The sequence below is a fragment of the Dipodomys merriami genome, unplaced genomic scaffold (assembly GCF_024711535.1).
Source record: "Dipodomys merriami isolate MVZ:Mamm:240054 unplaced genomic scaffold, mDipMer1.0.p SCAF_20, whole genome shotgun sequence".
NCBI classification, from domain to species: domain Eukaryota; kingdom Metazoa; phylum Chordata; class Mammalia; order Rodentia; family Heteromyidae; genus Dipodomys; species Dipodomys merriami.
The window spans coordinates 10423768-10448902 of NW_027203382.1; the positions used below are offsets into that span (position 1 = coordinate 10423768).

The following is a 25135-nucleotide window of genomic DNA, read 5'->3' on the forward strand; positions in this document are numbered from 1 at the left end:
AACTTCTTTTGTACTTTGTTAATTAGTTATTGATTTAAAACAATACACTTCCAAATACTGTTAGGTGAGTTAGGTGTCAGGAAGGTCATTTTGTGATAGTCTACTTCTGATATTCTTTATAGCCTATGAGAATTCTTTGAAGACTTTTGTTTCGTATCCTAAAATTGAAACTGTCTAGTTTGCTAAAATGAAAATTTTATTTTATTCTTCATCTTTTCAGCTTAAAATAGTCTTATATTAATAATGTGAGGTTTCATAATACTTTATTATATGACTTATTTCCAGTCTTCAGAATCTTATTTGTGAATTTAAAACTCATATATATAATAAATAACAATAAAATACTAATAAATAAATAAATAAATACTATATAATATATAGTATAAAGAAGGTATTTAATTGTAAAATATAAACAGCATAAAGTTTCTAGAATTTGTTTATTGAGTATACTGTCCATTTCTTTTTTAAATTTGAGGTATTTTTAGTTCTGATAAGTTAAAAAATTTCCTGTGATTCTTTTTATTCTTTTTAAAAATTTTATTTTATTGTAAAGATGCTATACAGAGGGATTACAGTTACATGAGTTTGGTAATGTGTACATTTCTTGTCAAGCATTGTTACTTTTATAAACGTCCTTAGGCTATTTTAAATCACATTTCTACACACAGCAGTTAAGTGCTAGTTGAGGTTTACTTACTATGTTTGTAGATTTACAAGATGTGCATAGAGGAGAATAAGGTAAAAAGATTAACAAGTTAGCTATCACAGGAGGTGAAACAGAGGTTCTCCATCCATCTCTATTCCTGACCTGCATCTTATCTATAGGATAGGTAAGCTACAACTAAGTGTTCTTGAGCAAGCTACTCAGCATTCCTGCACCTCATCCACACACTGAGAAATGTGCTAGTTCCTGTCTCATACTATAATTGTTGAAATTTCAATGAATTAATAATTGTATAATTCTTTATCAGAATATAGGTAATAGTACTTAATAAAAGTTATGTTAATAATGAATAGTAATTACCTAATAAAGGTTATAATAAGTAATAATAATACATGGTCCTTGACCTTAATTTGTATTAAAATTTTTGTATTTTAAATTATGCAGTGTTTCACCAAGTTTGTTATTTTTTCCTCACTTTACAAATCAAGTTACTGTTTTTTGAAACCATTAATTGACAATGTTAATTCATAAAAAAAAAATTGAAGAAGCTATAACAACACTGGATATAAGTAAAAATTTCTCTCACTATGGTGGAAATATGAGAAAGCCACCTAATACTATCTACAAAAATTAAAACTACAAGCTGGGAGCGCCTGTTGCTCATGCCTGTAATCCTAGCTATTGAGGAGGCTGAGATCTGAGGATCACAGTTCAAAGCCAGTCTGGGCAGGAAAGTCCATGAGACTCTTTTCTCCACTTAACCACTAGAAAACCGGAAGTGGTGCTGTGGCTCAAGTGATAGAACACTCGCCTTGAGCTGAAGAGCACAGGGATAGCACCCAAGCCCAGAGTTCAAGCCCCACGACACACACAAAAAAATAATAATAAATAAAAAATAAATAAAACTACATCAGCTTTTTACCTTAGTTGTCTTATTCCTGGAAACAACCCACTGAAATAAAATTATTTCTAATTCAAATCTATATTAGCTATGATTTTAAAAACATCAATTGATAACTAAAATTCAGCACCTAGATTTTGCTACTTAAAATAGAATAAACTTCTAATAAATGACTTTGGTAACTGCTACATTTTCTTCATTTTTGAAGGATAAAATACTACTTAGATTCAAATTGTCAAACTCTGAAAGAGTTTAGCTTTGCTACAACACATAAAGAAATTATCAGATGTCTAAACTACTATCACAGATTTGTTAAATTCATTTTGGAGGTGTTTGTCACAGTAAATACTCATTACAAGTATATAAATAATTAAATATTTGTGATAGATACCTACAGATGCCAAATATCTACTCTATGCTGTTAGTCAGCCTTTGTATTTTGCATATATCCAGCCCTCTATGTACTTTTGCAACTCTGGTTCAATCTTTGTTATGAAGTTTTCTTTATTTTATCTAGAGAATATAGAATTGGCAATGGAGCTAGGTGGTAGATAGACCATTACTTAAACATGTGAGAGGTCGTGGTTGTGACATCAAGTTAACCTCCTATTAGAAATGTAGAATCTGGGCTTCTAAGGGGTAAATTAACCACTTAAAGTTAAAAGCATATTAAATGACATTGTACAGATTTTTTAAGCCTTGTATATGTATGCGAATATGTGTTGTCTAGCAATTGTAATTATCCTCCCATAGTTTTATACTTACTAATTCTTGTGAAATGTTTAACTCTCCTTTTTTTCACACAGAGCAATTATGGACAATTTATTTGGTTAACATTTATCAAACAAGGATACCAAATCAGAAACGTTTATGTCTCATCCACTGATACCTGCCAAAATTTTCTTTGACTACACGCATGCTTCAGCTTTTTACAGCCTTGGCTTCCAAAAGATTTCATCCACTTTTTCATTCCCTATATTTCTGTAAAATGGGTGTTTTAGATAGAGCATACTTAATATATTTCACCTTTTCTTGATGACCAAGGATAAACATGAAAGGTTTTTCTCTATTTAAAATTACAGCTTTAGATAGAGATATAGATTCATATTTAGCTTCTGACTATACTATTTTGTCCAGAAAGTATTCTAGATTGAATTATATGCAATGATAGGTGTATTTCCAGTGTGTTTTCATGATATTAATTGTGTATTTGTATATCATACAATCTTCTTACCTCTTTCCTAACACACACACACACACACACACACACACACACACACACACACACACACACACACACACACACACACACACACACACACACACACACACACACACACACACACACACAACTGTTCCAGAGATGTCTCTTTTACTTCCCATTCTACTATAGCTGTCATTTAGTGGCAGTAGCTGAACCAGTTGAGTGAAGGCATGCAGGCTGTGAGCCTTTGGATAGCCTCCCTCCTTGCCTTCTATAGCTTCTCTGTTCATGCATTGATTCTGCCTACACTCACAGAGCCAGTGACAGTGTAACTGATATGAACTAAAAACGTCATTCTGACTTCTTGGTTGTGGTGGATCTTTTCTAGTGGGTGGTAATACAAGATACAAACATCTTTATATAATATAGGTCATCACTCTTTCCAGTGCTTTTTTAAATTGTTTTATTTTATTGTAAACGGTGATATAAAATGAGGGAGGGGTAATAGTGTTGGACAAGAAATGTACTCTTTCCAAGCTTTCTAAACCTAGCTAAGTTTTAACACTATATCCCAAGGTTCTTGTTAGGTAGTTGTAGGCAGAATAGTGACCTCTAAACATGCCTACATCCTAATCCCTTGAACCTTTTCTAAATAATGATTTATTGTTTACTTTATTGTTTACTTTGAAATATGGTATAGCAGCAGACATAGTTGTGAAAGAAAAAGAAAATGTTGTTGCTATGAGATGAAAACTTCCAGTAGAAGATAACCCAGGTAGATGCTCTGGATCGTGATGCCATAAACTTCCCTGAGCATTTACAAGAGGATCTTTATAGGGAAGTCAGTAGACAACAGTATCATGAAAAACATGGCTTTCCATAAGTGGAACACCAAGAAGGGAAGATCAGTAAAAATACAGCAAGAAGAATTGTACTGCCCTGTATTTCCTATCTAAGCTTCCCATGGTCTAATTGGTAAAAACAACATTGCTATGAATTTTAAATCCCCTGAGCTGATACATCAGAGCAACCGAGCGTGAATAGGAGAGAACAATGTCATTGTATCATTAAGAACAACCAAATGCAAGATCAAACCCTGATCAGACCTATTATGTCATTGTGTCTTGAGATGATAATGAAAACCCTGATGTATCAGCCCTCAGCCTTTTGACATACTACTATTACTTAGTATAATTGCCCTACTAACTCGAGTGTGTAGCTGTAGTCCTTGTATCTTCCTTTCTCACTCTTCTGAAAGTTCTTTTGGCCATTCTCTTGTGTCATTTCTCCTTGTTCCTGTAGTTTGTTTATTTATTTTTGGCTAATTTCTTACTCCAAGTTCTTTCTTTGCAATATGATATTTTTGACTTTGTATATTTATCTTAACTATAAATATGATGATGTTTCAGCTGGGTATAGAATCGTACACTGAAAATTATTTTCCTTTTGAACCTTGATAACGGTTATCATCATCTTGCTTCTTCTATTGCTATTGAAAATTCTAAAATTATACTGAGTCATTCATTTTTTCTTTTTGTGATATCCAGAATATTCCTGTTTTTCTATTCTAAACTTTACAGTAATATTCCTTTATATTGATCTGGTTTCATTCTTTTTTTATTGTGTACATACTGTACAGAGGGGTTACAATTACATGGGCAAGATAATGAGTACATTTCTTATCAAGCATCGCAGCCTCCTCCTTTGTTTACCCTTCACATCCCTTCTCAGCCTCCCCACCCCGTCCCCCCCATCCAACCCCCCCCCCGGTTTCATTCTTTGTATTGGTATTTGGTGAGTCTTTAAATCTGGCAGCTAATGGTCTTGGAAATCTTAAATCATTGTTCCAGTCTCTGTGTCTTTTATTTATAGTTTTTCCTTATGTCTGGTAATATATCTATTCATACTTACCAGTATTGTATAAAAATGGTTGGAATCTCTTAAAAATAGGGATGAGGCTTACTGTTTGAATTTCAGAATGGTTATTTGTTGGGAACACTCATCCATGCTTACTGTCATCTGTCTGTATCTTTAGAACTTTTATTTAACTGGTTTTGTTTTACAAAGAAATTTTGCCTAAAGACCGAAGGTCTGACTTTCTACTGCAGTGTCGAAGTTTAAAAGAAATGAAAACTCGGGAGATAAAATGCAGCCACTCACATTTTGCATTTCAGTATGCATAGATGGGACCAATATGCATAGGTACAGTGATAGAGTGTGTGCAGGTGCAAAAGACTAGGTTCAAGCTCTAACAGTGCAGACACACACACACACACACACACACACACACACACACACACACACAAACACAGAATCAACCCCCCCCCCCTTTTTAAAATTCTGTAACTGATGGAATCTCTCCATTTCAAAGTGTTTCCTATCAGAATGTGGGAAAATATTAGCCAAGCTTTCTTAATAGAAGGGTGGAAAATAACTGCGTGTGTGTGTGTGTGTGTGTGTGTGTGTGTGTGTGTGTGTGTGTGTGTGTGTGTGTGTGTGTGTGTGTGTGTGTGTGTGTGTGCGTGTAGGCAGGCATGCTGGTTCTGAGGCTTAAATTGAAGTCCTTACACTATGGCTAAGTAATTCTTCACCTTATTTTAGCTTGTATTGACTCTTCTCCAATTCCTAGAGTACCTGGAATCTTATCCCTATGCTCTGGAGGATTCTGAATTTGGAGCTGATTTTTAGCCTTCCCACTGCCAGTTTGAGATTAAGCTTTCTTGTCTGTCTAATATCTGTCTTCCAAAATGTTCCATGTTTTTTTCTGTTTTCTTAATCCTTGTGGATTTATGTCTTTGTTAAAAGAAATCTTTTACAATAGTGTTTATAGAGCTGGGAGTGATAATGTATTCGGACGTGGATGTTTAATCTGCCATTCTAAACTGGAACTGAGATCAGAAGCATGTAGAGCAGGGTTGACAAACATTTTCTTAAAAGAAGTGACAGTAACTAATTTATGCCTGCAGGGTGTACTGACTTGGTCTCAAAGATTCAACTTGACTGTTATAAGGTGGATATAGATAATATGTAGCAACTGTATGTACCTTTATTCCAGTAACATATTACAAAAACAAGTAGTTAGCTATCAGACCATCATTTTTATCATTGTTATTATATTAAGTTGCATTAATTTCACACACACAGTTGGATATGTTTGGTAAGTATATGCCATAAGGTATAACATGATGTTTTCATTATCCATTTTTTTTCACTATCCAAAATTTTTCTCATGTAACCCTTTCCAGCCAGCCCCTCTTTCCTATTCTGACTCTTCTGACCACCAATTTGCATTCTAACATTGTAGTGCCTGCTTTTTTAGAATTTCCTGTCAATTGAATAATGCTATATGCTGTTATTTATATCTAGCATCTTTCATTTAGCCTTATTGTGTGTTGTAGATGAATAACTGGCAGAAAAATAGCAACAGTTTAAAGTTATGCTCAGTTTCTCCCTTATAAGATAACAGATGCCATTCAAGAGAAGGGCACTCTGAACTGTCAGAATATAAACTTCATTTCACAACAGTAATCTGTTTGTTTCATGTCAGCCTGGCCCACAGTTTATGGTGCCTATATATACAACATTCTTGTGCCTTTTCATTCTAGTTCATTGCTATAAAGTGTAGCAGCAGTGGTTATTCCTAGTTAGAGAAGTGTGTCAAATGAATTTTAATATTCAAGACAATAGAATGAGATTAAGATTACAGTAATAAAGCTGGGTGCCAGTGGCTTGTGCCTATAATCATACCTACTCAGGAAGCTGAGATCTGAGGATCACAGCTCAAAGCCAGCCCAGGCAGAAAAGTTCATGAGACTCTTATCTCCAATAAACCACTCAGAAAAATGCAGAAGTGTCTCTGTGGCTCAAGTAGACCGTTAGCCTTGAGTACAATGAGTCTCAGGGATAGCAACCAGGCCCTGAGTTCAAGTCCCAGAACTGGGGTGTGTGCGGGTTGGGGTGGGGGGGAAAGAACAATAATGAAGTCAGACTGCCTGGGTTTGAATTTTATCTGTGATATACACTAACAATTTTCTTCAGTAAGTTTCCTAATCATTGTCTGTTCAGTTGAATAAGGGGTAAGCTGCTAAGATCAAATAATTTAATGTTTGTAAATATTTAGATTCATGCTTTCAAGTAACATTATGCTTGCGTTATAGATTGCAATAAAAAGAGAATGCCTAAATTTAATTAATGTGAATCATTACTGATTACTTTATTAGAAGTGCTAAAGAGATAGACTGGGGATCTAGCTCAATGTTAGAGCCATTAATCTGGTATATTCAAGGAAAGTCCTGTGCTTAATTCCCAGGACCACCAGTTTTAAAAAAAAATACCTAAGAGTCACAGTAAAACCAAGTTTTGGAATTAAAGTCATACCAGTTTAGCTAGCTTATAGCTCTAATCCTAGTTATTAAGAAAGATGTGACCTAGAAGATCATGATGTAAAGCTAGCTTGGACAGAAAAACCTGTGAGAATCCACCTCCAATTAACTAGCAAAACCTGGACTGCATGCATGGTTCAAGTGGTAGGACATCAACTTTGAGCAAGAAAGCCACATGAGTGTGAAGAACTGAGTTCAAGCACCATTACTGGAACCAAAAATATATATAAAGACAAGAAAGAGAAAAGAAGTTGGGAAGGTGGCTCACTGGTAGAGTACTTGCCTAGAATGCATGAGGCCCTGGGTTCAATTCCTCAGCAAGACATAAACAGAAAAGGCCGGAAGTGGTGTGGTGGCTCAAGTGCTAGAGTGCTAGCCTTGAGCTGAAGAGCTCAGGGAGCGGGCCCAGGCCTAGAGTTCAAACCCCATGACCAACAAAGAGAAAGAGAGGCAGAGAGAGAGAGAGAGAGAGAGAGAGAGAGAGAGAGAGAGAGAGAGAGAGAGAGAGGAGAGAGAGAAAGGAAAGGGAAAAGAAAAGAAATCAACTGTATCTGCTTTCTATTCTAGATGACACCTCTTTTGCAGTGGCAATATAGCCGCAAATCCAATGTATTTGGTATCATATCTGTAAATGATAGGCCATAGTTATTTCTCTTGTTTTTAACATTAACTTCTTGTCAGATTAAATTTTTATACTTTTTTTATTGTAAAAATACTGTACAGCGGGGTTACAGTTACATGAGCAAGGTAATGAGTATATTTCCTATTGAGCATTGTTGCCTCTTCCTTTGTTTTCCCCATACCATCCCTTCCCTCCCACCTCAACAGTTGCGCCCCCCAACGCTGAAGTGGTAAATTAAGTTTTCAACATAGTGGGGTTTTGTTTAACATTTTTTATTGTGAAAATACTGTACAGAGGGGTTACAATCACATGAGCAAGGTAATGAGTACATTTCTTATCAAGCATGGTTGCCTCCTCCTTTGTTTTTCCATCCCTTCCTTCCCACCTCCACAACTACACATTGGTTGATTCTAGTGCAGGGTGATATATAAGGATGTAGCTTTAGTTTTCTACAAGTGATTAATCAATTTTGCCAGCACCGTTTACTGAAGAGGCTGTATGTCTTCCATTCTATTTTTTAGCTCCCTTATCGAAGATTAGGTGGCTGTACGTCTGTGGGTTCATTTCTGGGTTTTCAACTCTATTCCATTGGTCCTGAGGTCTGTTCTTGTGCCAATACCAAGCTGTTTTGATTACTATGGCTTTGTAGTAGAGTTTGAAATTTGGTATTGATATTCCTCCAGCACTGTTCTTTCTGTTAAGGATCATTTTTGCTATTCGGGGTCTTTCATTGTTCCTTATGAATTTTGGATTGCCTCTTCTATTTCCTTGAAGAATGAGGTTGGAATATTGATAGGTATGGCATTGAATTTGTAGATAGCCTTGGGAAGTATTGCCATTTTCACTATGTTGATCCTTCCATTCCAGGAGCATGGGAGGTTTTTCCACTTTGTAAGTTTTTTCATTTCCTTTTTCAGGTTTTTAAAGTTTTCATCATAGAGGTCCTTCACTTCTTCAGTTAAGTTAATTCCTAGGTATTTTATTTTTTGTGGGGCTATTACGAATGGAGTTGCTTTCCTGATTTCAGCTGTGCTTTTCTCATTGTTGGCATAGAGAAAAGCCATTGCTTTTTGAGGGTTAATTTTATACCCTGCTACTTTGCCAAAGTTTTGGATCAGCTCGAGTAACTTGGGAGTGGAGTCAATGGGGTGTTTTAAATACCAGATCATGACATCTGCAAAGAGGGAGAGTTTTACTTCATCTTTCCCTATTTGGATTCCCTTTGTTTGCATCTTGTCTTATTGCTGCAGCTAGGCATTCTAATACTAGATTGAAGAGAAGTGGAGAGAGTAGACATCCTTGTCTCATTCTTGAGTTTAAAGGAAATGCCTTTAGTTTTTCACCATTAAGTATAATGCTGGCTGTCATATACAGCCTTTATTGTATTGAGGAATGTTCCATGGATTCCTAATTTTTCCAGAGCCTTCATCATAAAGGGGTGTTGGATCTTGTCAAATGCATCTATTGAGATAACCATGTAGTTCTTATCCTTGCTGTTGTTGATGTGATGAATTATATTAGTTGATTTGTGTATATTGAACCAGCTTTGCATCCCTGAAATGAATTTGAAGCCATTAAAACCGACCAATTAGAATGAAAGGAAATTAAAACAAAGTAGAAAGTCTTGACGGTAGGTTAGACCATGCAGAAGATCGAATCTCAGGGATAGAAGACAGCCTAGATATTATAGAGAAAGAACATACAACTACCCAAGACAAATCCAAGAAATATGATAGATCTATTCAACATTTGGAAGACATCAGAAGGCCTAATCTGAGGATAATGGGTGTATAAGAGCACCTAGAGGCAGAAGTAAATGGTCTAGGAAATTTATTTAACAGGATCCTAGCAGTAAACTTCCCAAACATGCAAAAAGATAGGCCTATTCAGATACAAGAAGCTTTTAGAACCCCAAATAGACCAGACCAGAATAGGACATCCCACTGTCCCATTATAATCCACACAGGATCAATTTAGACCAAGGAAAGGATCCTTAAAGCTGTCAAGGAGATAAGATCTATTACCTATAAAGGGAAGCTAATCTTAATGACTTCAGATTTCTCAGCAGAAACAATTAAAGAAGAGCCTGGAATGATATATGCCATGCACTAAAGACAAACACCTATTAACCAAGAATATTGTACCCAGCTAAACTCTCCTTCATAACAGAAGGTCAAATAAAACCTTCCATAGCAAAGAAAAACTGAAACATAGTGTTTTGTACATCTGATTGTTACAATGGGTCAACTTGTCTCCTTATTTAAGCATTTTGTTTTTTTCCCTTCCCCTCCCCAAATTGGAGAAGTGTATGTACAAGTGATAGGGCACCAACATCAAATACAGTGAAAAAAGCAACAAAATTGAACAGATAAAAACGTGAAAGTTTCATATCTCAACATTTACAGCCATTTGTTAACATCACTTTAACACATATGTTCTTAAAGATCAGATAATGTACTAAAGAAATTCAATCATTATAAGACAGGTCAGCTTACAAACTCTCGCAAGTTGTATACCTTTTGCACAGCAATCTCCAAAAACTGGGATATGTAAAATATCTATCATAAAATCGTTGTAAAGAATAAATGACAAAAAGCATTCAGGCAGCTCAAGTGGGTGGTGTCATGGAAGCAAATGGTAAAAGCGAGAGTTAAGGTAATAGGAGCAAAAGTTGAGAGAGTTTTGTGTGCCTAGAAATATTCTAGAGGATAAGTTAAATTAAATAATTAGATAATGTATTTTTTCCATCCTCATAAATTCATATGACTTAAGGATCTGCTTTGCATTCAGATTTGTATTTTACCATACTTTTTCTTTTGTAAAATCTCAGCTTTTTAGAAGAAATAATCTCATTTGTAAATTTTGTCATTAAACAAGCATATATTTTGTATTATTGCTTCTTCTCTCATTCTTATCTCAAGGAGAAATGAGAAATCAAGGACAGTGTTAAGGTCAGCTGGTAGTGTGTAGAGTGTGTGTATGTACATCTGTGTGTGTATACATATATGTGCATAGTTATGTCATGTGACATAATTGAAATTAGTATCAGGTATTTGATGGTTTAAAGTCAAAATGTAACATATTTTATATATTGAAAATTTAATAATAGATATGCTTAACAATGTAAATAAAATGTATGTGAAGTAAAAATCACTTTAATATTTTAACTTTAATATTAGACACTATAAAATTCTTTCAGTGTAATTTTTCTAAATAAATTAATGTATATTATAACTTATTTTTGTAACTTTTAGCAACAGGTTAGCTGAAAAAAATCTGTCAAATTTGGCAGTGGTTCAGAAAATATGTGAACCTGTCACTGTAAGTAGTCTCAAAGGGCGAAATGCATTACAGGAGCTAATTAACCTTAGAAAATAATTACACAAATATGCAAATGTTGTTTAGATAATTCCATGTGTTATCAGCTCAGGTAGTCCATCATAAATGCAGACCTTGCAGTGCCTAGGTAGTAGAATCTGGTGTAGCCGATAAGGCTTTGGTTTCTGCATCACTTCTGTTTAGCATTTAACGATTAATGAAGGTAAGTGTACACAAAATTCAACCTGTTCTCTGCATACTACAGAATTCCACAATAGAAATACCCTACACATTCTCCCACCAGCAAACTCTAATTAATAAGTTCACTCTTCTTTTCATACACTTCATATATTTGCATTTTCTAAAATAATACAGAATGCATTCTAATTTGAAATTCAACTGGAATCCGGTAGAGTAGATTTAGTGTGTTTACATTTCTGTAATTGAAGTGAATTAGAAAATCTTTCCTGTTGAAATCTTTTTAGTCTCAAAATACACCATTGGTAATATGCTATCTGGATTATGACTCATAAATATGTAATGCCTGTGGACATATTATGGTCTGCAGATTGGAATGGCATTAAGTTGCTTCATGGCATCACCTTCTTTATATATAATTAAAACTACTGTATGTTCTACTTTTAACTGTTGTGGAAGTTTACTAACATTGGCAGAATTTGTTAAATTCTAAGGTGGATGGGGTTGAAGTCCCTCTAAACATTGTAAATACTAAAAAAGCCTTAAATTTTTACTTTTCTTTTTTTTTTTTTTTTTTGTCTTGTCTTTTTTGGTACTGGCAATCAAACCAAGAACATTGCACTTGATAGGCAAATGCTTTGCAACTGAACTATATCCCATCCCCCAAAAAGCCTTAATTTGAAAAGCCTTAAGAAGTAGTCGTAAGAGAAACCAATTTTTTATATATGTCTAATGCTTATCTCCATATCTTATTTTTAATATAATATTTTGAATAGGAACTATTTCTTAATTTCTGTTACTAGTCTCTCAAAAGTGGAGTTCACATAGTACAAATTACCTTCTTTAGATGACTGAGGACCAGTGCTGCTGATAATTATGCTGCTATGCATACTGTGCTGCCCTCAGCTTGCTTAGAGGCAACATGAGTAATCTCTGACTAGTGTACTAGATGGGCTTTTCTAATACGTGTACTTTTTATTTGTGTTCTTGCCATCAAGCTCTCAAATGTTACTTCTTACTCTTAGACCTATTTGAAATAATTATTTTCACTTGTTGCTAGTAAATGTGCAGTTGACTCACACCAGATACTGGAATTGTTTTTTTTTTTTTTGTCGGTCGTGGGGCTTGAACTCTGGGCCTGGGCGTTGTCCCTCAGCTCTTCAGCTCAAGGTGAGCGCAGCTCAAGGTGAGCACTCTACCACTTGAGCTACAGCGCCACTTCCCAGATACTGGAATTGTTTAGCTAAGAATGTATAATGACCTTTGTTGGATACTAAGAAACTATGCATTACTGCAAAGTGGTATTTCTGACTTTGGGACTGTTATTTACGATTATATGTTACAAATGTACTTTGTAGAACTGTTGGACAGTTTAGAAAATTTAAATGAAGGTAAAGATAGAAAGCACTAATAATCAAACCATTTATAGGCAGCACATTTGCTCTTAAGTGATTTTGCTTCCTTCTTTTGATTTTTTTAATGGGTCCCAGGCTTGAACTTGGCCTGGTCACTGTCCCTAAGCTCCTTTTGCTCAAGGTTAGCACTCTACTACTTGAACTACACCACCACTTCCAGCTTTTTCTGTGATTAATTGGAGATAAGAATTTAAAGGACTTTCCTGCCTGGGCTGGCTTGAAACCTTGATCCTCAGATCTCAGCTTCCTGAGTAGCTAGGATTACAGGCATGACCTACTGGTGCCCCAGCCTTTTAAATATTTTTAAGCTTGTGTGTGGGTGGGTGGGTGGGTAAGAGAGAGAGAGAGAGAGAGAGAGAGGGAGAGAGAGAGAGAGAGAAAGGAGAGACAGAGAGACTGTTGGGGGCTAGTAAAATGACTTACAGTTTTGAATGAGACTGTAAACTTTAGTTAATGAATTCCAAGGAACAAGAGTGGTTTTGTGTGTGTGTGTGTGTGTGTGTGTGTGTGTGTACTTGTTGCAGTTCTTTTTTATTTCTTTCTTTCCTGTGCTTTGTTTTTTGGGTTTTTTTGTGGGGGGAATTCATGGAACAAGAGTGTTTTTTTATTTTGGTTTGTTTTTTTTTGTATTTTTTGTGTGTACTCGTTGCAGTTCTTTCTTTTTTCTTTCTTTCTTTGTGGGCATTTATTTTTGGAATTCATTTTGAAAAGCATCATTTTATATAGTCATATGCACATTATTGACCGCATTCTCCCTCTCTTTGTTAATTTAACACTTTATTTTTGACCCAACCCACTCCTTTTGAGTACCCACTTCCTACTGTTTTATTTTGCCAAACTTTGCCTTTCTAAGGAATTACACTATTTGAGTTTTCTCGACTCTACAGTAATTCAGCCAATACATTTTCATACACTTACATACCATCCAATGTATCTACCTATAGGTTTATAAGCTAAATCTATTTTCCACACATAAGGAAATGTACATGTTTTGCCTCTCTGAGCCTGACTTCACTTAACAAATTTTTTCCAGGTCTTTCCATTTCTTTACAAATGGCACAATATCATTCTATCTAATGGATGAGTGAAATTTCCTTTTGTATATATACTACATTTTCTTGATCCATTTGTCCATCCAGTGACATCTGGACTGATTCATACCTTTTTGGTTCTCATGTTCTACAGTGAACATGGTCATACTTTTCTTGCCTATGTTCTGTTTCCTTAGATTGAAAATGATCCTAGAGTCTGCTCTCATTTCACCCTCTACCTTCATCTCTACAATTCCTATTTGTCTTCAATATTAAGGGAGGTATCACCTCCTCTCAGAAGTAGTATCATCCTCAAAGATAGATAATGTTCTTTTTCAGTAGCTTGCACATGCTTTTTGTACATGTAGTAATCTACACTGAAGGATCTTTATGTTAGTTAATTGTTATGTCATCAATTTCTTGAAGCCAAGAGTTCTGTGTTCTGAGTTCAAGTCCCCAGAACACACACACTCTCTCTCTCCCCTCTCTCTCTCTCTCACACACACACACACACACACACACAAACACACACACGCACACAAAGAACAATGAAATTATCATAAAATTTTCTGAATTTAATATGTATTAAGATTTAGCGTGTTAGAAGAAATACAAAAACACCTAGGAGATCTATCTGATCTATCTATGTTTATAGATAGATAATATATCTATATTTACAGATAGGTACCATATATATCTTGTATGTACCATATAGTATATGTATATGGTATATATCATATGTGATATATATCGTATACATGTGATAAATATCAGGGAGTGGATTGCTTTTTTCAACCTCTAGTACTGGGACTTGAAGTCAGGAACTCACTGGCCCTCTATGTTTGAGACATATCTCATTTCCAGCTTTTTGATACTTATTTGGAAATAAGAGTCTTGCAGATTTGTTTCCCCAGCCTGGTTCCAATTTTCAGATCTCAGCCTTCTAAGTAGCTAAGATTATAAGCATGAGCCACCATGAGCACCTTGAGCATAAGTATTTTTATGATCTCAGTTATACCTAGATTATTTGTCTTTAAAAAATGTTCATTTCAAATAATTTGTTTTCAGGTGATTATAGTAGAAATTAAGCCTAGCAGTAATTTGCTAATAGTTTAATACTAATTTATTCTCAATGTCTCAGTATAGTTCTTTGTATCAATATTGCTTTGACTTCATTCTAATAATCTTATTGTATAAAGCTAATATATAATTTAACTGTTGGTTGTTATGATAATAATTAGATATAGTATGTCATATATAATTTTTTTTAGGAAAATGGTTCTCCTGAAGAACATGCAATCTATGTTTGGGACCATTTCATAGCCCAGTCTGCAGCTGAGAATGTATTTTTTGTTGCTCACAGCTATGGAGGACTTGCTTTTGTGGAACTGGTAAGTGTACATTTCACACTGTTTTTAATCCCCAATCACATTATAAGTTGATTTCCTCTATTTCCCTTGGCTTGATATTATTACTTTATTTTATAAAGAATGGAGGAAACATTTTGAGTAAATAATTGTATAATTTTGAAAAATAGTATACTAATGTATTTTAGAATAATAGCTGTTTCAAAAAATAAAAACACCAAAATAACAGATAATTTGGCTAATAAAGGAATCGTTTTTAAAAGAAGTAAAAATGGCTTTAAGATACTTGGAGAAATGTTCAATGTCAGCAACTCCCTACACCATAAAGAAAATGCAAGTGAAAACTACACTGAGATTCCATTGCTCACCATGATCAAAATGGTACTCACCAAGATAAAGAACAAAAATGTGTTGGTAAGAATATGAGGAAAAAGGAACACTCCTACACTGTTGGCAGGAATGGAAGCTACTGCCACTACTATGGAATTAATATGGAGATTCATCAAAAAGCAAAAAAATAGACCTTCCTTTTGACCCTGCTATGCCATTCATGGACATATATTGGAAAGAGTATAAATTGACATACAAAGTAAGCCCTGGTCACCTGTGTTTTATTGCAGCACTATTCAAAATATACGAATTGTAGAATCAACCAGGTGCCCAGCAACTACTTAATGAATAAGGAAAATGTGATATAGATGGCTAATAGATAGAGAGATGTATTTAGTATTAGTTATAAAGAACAATGAAATTATGACATTTACAGGAAAATGGATAGAACTAGAAATCATCTTGTTGAGTGAAGTAAACCAAGCTCAAAAGCCAAATATCACATGATTTTGTACACATGAAAATCTAGACCTGAAGTGATGATGATGATGATAATAATGATGATGGTGATAATGATGATAATGAGACATACATGTAAAAGGGGAACATAGGAGGAATCCGGAGGAGGGAAAACAGAAAGGGGGATGGCGATGGTAATAGGAAGTGAAGAGCATGAAAATACTGTGTGTGTGTGTGTGTGTGTGTGTGTGTGTGTGTGTGTGTGTGTGTGTGTGTGTGTGTGTGTGTGTGTGTGTGTGTGTGTGTGTGTGTGTGTGTGTGTGTGTGTGTGTGTGTGTGTGTGAATTAAATCTACCAAATCTGTTTGCAAAAGGAGGGAGATGAAAAGAGGCTAAGGGTATATAATACAGGCGGTGGAAATATTCAAGATACACTATATGTGCATCTAAGGAATTATCATAATGAAACCCTAATACAAATAAAAATTGGGGAAAATGAGTATTTAGCCTTACTGCTCTGAAAGCTAAATTAGGTAACAATTTCACACAGATTGAGAGTATGTGATACCATTCTGATTATTGTTATAATCATTCTGAAGCTAAAACACTATTTCTGGCAAATATTGACATTTATTTGAATACAGAAAAAATTCTTACATTTCACATATTTTTTGTTTAGGATGAATCATGAAAAATACAACATGGTTTTAATGCTATATGTATGTTTATGTTCATGTATGGAGAAAAATTATATATTTATCCTCTTTCTATATATTAATATGCAATTGGTAGCTCTACATGCATTTTTCTATAGAAGACAATATAGCTCATTGGACTGAACTGATAATTTAATTGATTGCAAAAAAGAAAAAATAGTAACCAAGCTTTTCAATGCTAACCAGAAGTCTTTTGTCTGTTCCTTTTTTATGTATTATTTTTAGATTTCTATATTATCAACTATTGTTTCTGTACATTTCATATTTTCATTTCCTGTTTTATGTGTACACCATGGACACTTTTGTGGGTCGTAAAGAATTTGAACATTTGGGATTAGTTTAATAATTTTTAACTGATTTTGCTATTTAGTACTTGATATTTGATTAGATTTCATGTAATTAGTACTGAAACTACAAGAAAAGTATTAATTTGTTTCTAACTACAAGGCATTAATTGGCCATGAAATTATTTTTATTTCAAATTAATCTGATTTTTGAGTTAAAATTATCTGTATGATAGAAAATATATATCAATATTTCTGACTTCTGTCCATAAGATATGCAATATTACAAGTAGCACAATCTTTTGCCATAATTCACTAAAAATGCACGAATAAATAACTTATGCTTCCATGTCTGTAATTCCTTATGCAATGAGAAGGCACCATTGCTCTAATATAATGATTACTTTGATGAAAGAGCATTTAATCATTTTAATTTCAAATAGATTAAAGTGGACATTGAATTAGACACAGCATCGATTGTCTAGTTTTTTTTCCCCTAAACTTTAGTATGTGTTTCTATATGTCATGGAAGTTAAATATATTTCCATGCGCTTTTCAACTTCTTGTATGCTATTGATTATTCACATGATGTAGATATAAAGATGATGGCGACACCCAAGAACGTTTCTATTGCCCTAAGTCTACAGATGCTTATGTTATATGAGATCAGTAAATATGTTGCCATTTACTTCTTTTTAAAAATATTTTTATTGTAAAGATACTCTACAGAGGGGTTACAGTTATATGAGGAAAGTAATGAGTATATTTCCTATCGAGCATTGTTACCCCCTCCTTTGTTTTTCCCCTTCTCCCTCCTCACCTTCCCAACTCTTCTCTGCCTTCCCCCCCCTCCCCACACCAAATTGTAAAGTTCATTTTCCACATAGTGTCTTGTACATCCCTTTGTTACAATGGGTCAACCTGTAACCTTGTTTCAGCATTTGGTTATTTTCCTTCCACTCCCCAAATTAGAAAAAATATATATACAAGATGCAGGGCACCAGAATCAAGCTAAGATATGGAACCAACACAGATGCCAGACCCAAAGAAACATAGGTTCCATCATTTCCCTTATTTGCAATAACTAGTATACATCTAGGATAGTCTTACCAAATGAAAAGAAAAGGTCAAAAGCTATGTACATATGACCGTATAAGATGATGCTAAGCAAAATGAACCCCAAGATATGGACACAAGAGGTTTTTTCTCTGTTGCTGTTGTTTTTAATGTATTATGTGATTTGTTTGCTTCTTTTGTATGTTCTTCCCCCATGGTATAACCCTTTTGTCACTGTATTTGATTCTGGTGCCCTGCATCTTGTCACTTACTTCTTACGTTTATTTCCATTTTTAGATCATTTTAAAACACTTTTAACTCTGTTAAATTTCTGTATTTTGACACATATAAGAGATATGTTAAGCTAGCTCTTGAATACTTGTTCCATGTATTTTTAAAATTACAAATGTTTCTCAAATAATTTTTAACTACTATATATACAACTATATAAATTTATTCTTATAGTTATATATAATTTTTTTCTTTGTAGGCCAGTAAATCACTTAAAACTTTATTAATTTTTTACTTACAGAGTGATTTAAAATGACTAAAGGCCTAAACTATTTTAGCTAAAACAGACACGACTTTTTTTTTCTTTAAGAGAGATTGTACGTTTTTGTACATCAAATTTGGAAACCAGTGTATTTTAGATCATTTTAAAAATGACAGATGACCAATACATCAGTCCTGTTTTGCCTCTCCTTCTTGTCACACACTGGTGGATATTTCTCCACTTTTGTTCCACTTTAATATAAAGCACACAGATGTTTCAGAACAAGTCTTGACTTCTGACCTTGAGGCTATTAGGGTCAGGGTCCTCAGGGCCTGTGAAATCATCACTAGCTGAGCTAAAGTTTTTCTCCATCACAGGAAGTAACCAGTAAGTAAGAAGTTAAAAAGGAGCTTTGTCAGAGAGACAAGATGGTCTCAGTAAGGGTCAGCTTCTGTAGTCTGCTGTCTCTGCAGGAGGCACATGCATGGGAGGAGGAATATAATATAACCACTGGCACATCACATACCTGTCAGGCAACACTCGGGCTGAGAAGTCTATTTAATGTAATATACCTTGTTTAGCTTTTTAAAAAAAATATTAATGGTGATTATCTCAACTTCATATATTTGAAGGCATAGACTGCAGTATGTAATGCAGGAATATAGCAGTGGCAAACCGAAAAAAAAGTGATGCTGACTTAATAAAGTAGACTCCCCAAAACATTACCAGTGTGCTAGGATGAGTTTTGCATTTACAAATTTAGATTCATATATTTAACTTCATTACGTTTCTGATGATTTCTCAATTATTTCTTAATGCATCATTGTAAAAGGAAAACAAAGGCTCATATTTTTCAAACCTTTTATTTTTGCCTAAATAATATTCTTTCCTATTTCTACTAATATTCTCAAGAGAAAAGTTACAGTGTTTAAATGTTGACACATACTCGTTCTTGATGTATTTTAGTGTAAGTGTGGCATATGAAATTATTTTACATGGTTTCAAAATTTTCATATTAGCTGTACAAGGAAGTAAATATAAATATTAATTTATTATTCTTAAATTATGTGTGGTTTTAGTGTAGTAGTCCATTATGCACAGCATACATTAAAACTCTTAGATTTCAGTAAAGCTAAATTTTTTAAGTATTTTACTCTTAATGAAATACTCTACACAACTCTTTTGCTTTCTTCTTACATTTGCTTTCTTCTTGTAGCGTTATGCTTGAATTCATGGAAATCACTTTTATATCATTGTACCATTGTCATATAAGTTTACATTCTTTGGGTCATGAATATAATAAAATTTATTTTAAATACAAGCTGTGGCAAGTAAAGTTTCACCAATAAACACACATACAGTGCTTCTTATTTGAATAGCAGGTATCAGTGAGAACCTGTATCTTGCCATTTACTAAATTAAAACTATAGAGAATTGTAATTTAAAATTAAATAGTTTACTATTGGATATCTGGAGATGAGTTCATTTTAAATTTAGAACACATTGTGTGGAGGTTTCATGTTTTGTTAACTGATTTTTTTTTAACTAAGCACATAATTTATGATTATATACTGTCTTAAAGAATAAGTGATATTTTTAATTATCATTTTTTCCTTATGTATGTATATTTGATATAAATCAGTAAACAACTCAAACAACTTACTAAAATACAATAAGGTTAATTAATATCACCTGAAATATAGCCCTCAGACATTTTCACTGTTAGCATTTCTGGAGCACATCAATTAATGTCTGTACCCAAAGACATATATGGAAATGAATGTAGTTTTACAGAAAGAGGATTTTTCAACTCAGGAGTTTTGAAAGAGTTCGCCAACAATTTCTCTTACTCATCTTACTATAACCAGTGGTATTTCTTACCACTCCTCAAACATACATAAAGCTTGTTTCTTCCTAAAGGTTTTGTTTTCTTTTTTATTTTAAATGCCTGAGTACCCATTTTATTTATTTATTTATTTTGGAATTAAAAATATGATCCTTAAGTAGTTGTACAAAGGAATTGCCCTTTAAAAAAGGCAGTTTATGAAGACATTTATCTCGACCAGTGTCACCCCTTCAACATTCTCATCCATTTCTTCCCTACCCACTCTTTTTCTCACTCTTCTTAATTTTGTAGGCTATACATTGAATCTTAACTGCATTCTGCCCCTCTTTTCCTCATATTTGTTCAACCCTTTCCCCTTGACCCTATCTTACCCCTTTCGAATACCTGCTTCCTGTTGTATATTTTGTTGAACTTTGTATTTTTCTTTCTTCGGAATTACACTATTTGAGTTCTCTCTTGAATCTACTATATTTCACTATGTAAGTGTATGCATTAAGACTACACTATGTAAATGTATACATATGTATACACTTGCATAGCACCTAACATATTCACTTATAAGTTTATAAGCTAAATCTAGAGATTCATTTTCTAAACCAATGTTTGTCGTGTAGTAGCAAGTTTAGGAACTTGACTAAGTTTTACCTCATAAAAACAATGTACAATTTAATACAATAATGAGAATAGTCATATCAAAAATTTACCTGTTACTATTTTTACTCATGTTCTATAGTACCAATTTAAAATTTCCAGTTCTCTGTACTTTCTGTCATCCTAGTAAAATTATGTGTTGATCAGACATTCTAGTGTTGATGTCAGCATTTAGTCATTAAAATAACATTTGTAAGATGAATTGATCATGAATTTTTAAGTATTATCTTTTTATTTATTTAAAATATTGCCAATATGTAAGAGTAGTTATTGAACCTCAGTTATAAAAACCTTAAATTTGTCTTCGAAATTTTATTTTACCAGTGATACAATTAATAGTCATGTCTACAATGTGTTTACTAAGTTCATTTGGGAAGATGTGAACAAACAATATAGTTTATTTTAATCTTATATTTTTAAAAATTCAGGCTCATCTTTTAAAATTATCTTGTTAAAGCAAGGCAGTTTTTGACCCTTTTCCTCAAGTTTCTCCACCCCCTGGAGGAAATGATTCTATTGTGTCCATTGTAGGCCATTTCAGATATCTTTGTTCTTGTCTTTCCAGGTGATGGAAGGTAACCTTATATTTTTCTTGTTATTTGGAAATGAGCTGGCATTCCTTGTCAGTGCTCAGTTACCAGTCACAGCTCCTTTTACTTTTTCTGTTTGCAGGCGTCTATAAATCAATTTGGATTCAGATTTATTTCCTTAGACCAAACAAAAGTGTTCATATTTGTTAATAAAACACACTAAGTGTTAATAAATAGATTTCATCAGTTTATTTGAATCCTCTCTAGTGATTCAAAATTTGGTATATTATTATTATTATTTTGATTTACTTTTCCATGTTATAACTGGTAGGTTCACAGCCACCATTAAAAACATCACTTAGAAATGTGTGAAAACAGCTCCTTTTGAAAGCATGTCTCTACCCACTTTTGATTTTGGTTTCTCCATGCTTGTCAGCACTTGATTGGCACCTCACTTGCATGTGAATTAAGGAATGAAGGGAACTTTATTTTCCTGCCATTGTTCCATGCTGTGCTCCCTGGCCTCCAGGCAGCCTAAGCTGCCCTTGAGCAGCTGATAGAGGACTAGTGTGGGACATAGCTGTGTGAGGACACTCCTCCGTTTTGTAATAGTAGATCCTTTTAATTTCTTTGAAACATGATTTAGATTTGCACAGAAGAGAAAGTGGAATGGAGCTAAAATCTTTAGCCTTTACCTTTAGTGACATCAGCTCTGACCTTAAAGAAGTGTCATTATGTTTTTCCTACAAAGAACAGAGTAATTGATAAATGGTAGGATATCTGTTTAATGTGATCATTAGGAATAACAGAAAGTTTGACTTGCTCAGAATTAAAAATAGAGAGGAGGAAAAATAAAGGAATATAAATAACAAGAACAAAAAAAAAAAAGAGGAAAAAAAAAGAGTATCAAAATAATTCAGGCCAAAGCACTTTTATCAGTTTATTCTAAAATGTAGACAATTCAGTTGAACTATAAAATGTATCCTAATTAGATTCATTTTTAAAATTGTCTTGAACATCTGTCTTGACTTGCCCAAACAATCAAAAGACAAGGGAAAAAAAATTTAAAATCTTTAGGATAGTCTGATATTGCCCCAAGTATGAGAACATTAAATATTATAACAAAAATCAATAGTTGGAAATATGTGTAAGAGTTGGCCAATATAGAGTGTAAGCTTTTATAATAATTTTTTACTAATTAAAATTAGTTCTCCTTCTTTTTTCATATTGATTCACTGATTACAGAATTTTTGCCCTACCAGTTCTTTCACATTAGAAAGTATTACCTCTTAAGTTCTGGTATAAGTCTTATAAACTTCTCTATATTGGTGTCTCCAATTCTAAATCTGACTGAAAAGACCATTGCTTTTCACTAATGAGTAGAGTGTTTTCAATAAAAAAGAAAAATAATGGAGTAAATTAAATCTTCATAATGGTATATTGCAGTCTAATGAATATAGCTAGAAGATTTAGCATTTCATATGAGTCCATATATTAACATTATCTATGATTTAATAATTTACTATTCTTGTTCATGTTTTTAACTTTAATATAAAATTTACATGTCTTTAATTTGATAAAATTAGAGCATTATCGAGATAAAAAATGTAAAGTTTTTTAGCGTAGTGTCAGTTATGTAACCATAGCCAACCATAGCCATCTAAATTCAAATGGTGTCTCCACATATGACAACATAAGATATTTTAACATGAATTGTCTTAAATATATTCTGATGTTGGTTTTGTAATTTGAATTAATGTTTGTAGGATGTGTAAGAGTCTAGTTCAATTGTGTGTGTGTGTGTGTGTGTGTGTGTGTGTGTGTGTGTGTGTATCAGTCCCAGGGTTTGAACTCAGGGCCTGTGTGTTGTCCTTGAGCTGTTGATTTTTTTTCTTTCTCAAAACTAGTGTTCTACCACTGGAACCACAGCTCTATTTCCAAGATAAAAGTCTCACAGACTTTCCTATCTGGGCTGGCTTTGAACCCTGCTACTCAGATTTCAGCCTCCTGAGTAGCTAGAATTGCATGTGTGAGCCACCAGCGCCTGGCTCAGTTCAATTTTTTTTTTTTTTTTGGTCGGTTGTTGGGCTTGAACTCTGGGCTTGAGCGCTGTCCCTGCACTCTTCAGCTCAAGGCGAGCGCTCTACCTCTTGAGCCACAGTACCACTTCTGGTTTTCTAGTGGTTTATTGGACATAAGAGTCTCACGGACTTTCCCTCCTGGGCTGGCTTTGAACCGCGATCCTCAGATCTCAGCCTCCTGAGTAGCTAGGATTACAGGCGTGAGCCACCAGCACCCGACTCAGTTCAATTTTTTGAACGTGGATATTTAGGTGTCCTAACATCACTTATTGAATACTATTCTTTACCTCTTTGATTTGTCCTCACACTGTTTACCAAATTAATTGGCCATAAATGTTTACTTTTGAAATGTATTCCAATGTCTGTCTTCATACCAGTACCACAATGACTTGTTTATTATAGCTTCATATTAAGTTGATCCTCCAGCTTTGTTCTTTGGCAGGACTGCTTTGTCAACTAAATGTCACTTACATTTACATATGTTAAAAAATGATACAGGGAGGAGGAACAGGTATTTTGATTGGGACTAATTAAACTTCTAGATCAATTTGGGCATCATACAATCTTAATAACATCAAGTCTTCTCATCTGTGAACATGGTTTTCTTTTTATTATATTGATGTGGACAAAGCAAATCCTAACTCAAAAATAAGTAAGCCATAATGAGACTGGATCTAGTTGTAGAGTGCCTGTCTATAAGCACAAGGCCTGAATTTAATCCCCAAGGAAGGAAAAAAAAATGAGTACTGCAGATTTCCAAGTATATCACTTAGATCAGAAGTATGGTCCAGAATATTACAATTAGAAGTCATTTTGGCTACAGTACTTATCTTTGGTACATGTATTGGGTTTCTGTGATAAAGAAGAGAATGGGAGGAACACTAATCATATTTCCTTCTCTATGGCCAAGATAATCACCTTATGAGTCTAAAACTTTCTTTAGGTTCAGAGTAACCAAGTAATATTCTTTTACAACCTTAATTTTAAGAGTTGGGGACTTTTGATCCCTAGGTATATGTCTGTTCTCACTCCTTTTATTACTGATTTTCAACAGTTTTTCAGAGGAGAGAGAGGTGCTAGAGATTGAACTCAAGGGTTTGCACTCTTAACATTGAGCTATGCCCACCCCCATAACAGTTTTTCATTGAATTAACTGAGTTTATAGTGAAAAGTACCTGAACCACAGGAGGCTGACATTTTAGAAATAGTTTCTTGGAGTCCGAATTAAACATTATACTCTCAATCCAAAAAAAATGGCTTAGAAAATTGCTATTAAAGATAATCATTCATTGATTTTACTATGCAAGAATATTACCTAGAAGAATAGCATTGTCTCAGGGCTATAGTTAGTTTTCCATTTCAGTATTCTCAGCTTCAGTCTCTTATTTAGCATCCTATGTCAAAGTTAACTTTTGACTGAAGTTACCTGATTTCTTCTTATATAATTAAAAAAAATAATCCTTTGTTTCTTTGAGTTTCTATTATATCATCTAGCCTGGTTAGATAATATAGTACACACTCAAAAAATATTTGTTGAGTCTCAATCTATATATAAATACATTTTAGGATGAGATTTCAGATTGTGCTA

At 33.9% G+C, this 25135-nt stretch overlaps 1 protein-coding gene across 11 annotated transcripts in view; it reads left to right on the forward strand.

Annotated features, from left to right (window-relative positions):
* Arb2a (ARB2 cotranscriptional regulator A) overlaps positions 1–25135 on the forward strand; it is a 383888-nt gene that overhangs the window by 179178 nt on the left and 179575 nt on the right. For 10 of the 11 annotated variants that reach the window (XM_070031084.1, XM_070031085.1, XM_070031095.1 and 7 more), the window contains one exon: positions 15007–15126. The exons of the other annotated variant lie outside the window; for it this stretch is intronic. In XM_070031084.1, the coding sequence (XP_069887185.1) occupies positions 15007–15126 (120 nt within the window). The remainder of the gene's footprint in view (positions 1–15006; positions 15127–25135) is intronic. 11 annotated transcript variants of the gene reach the window in all.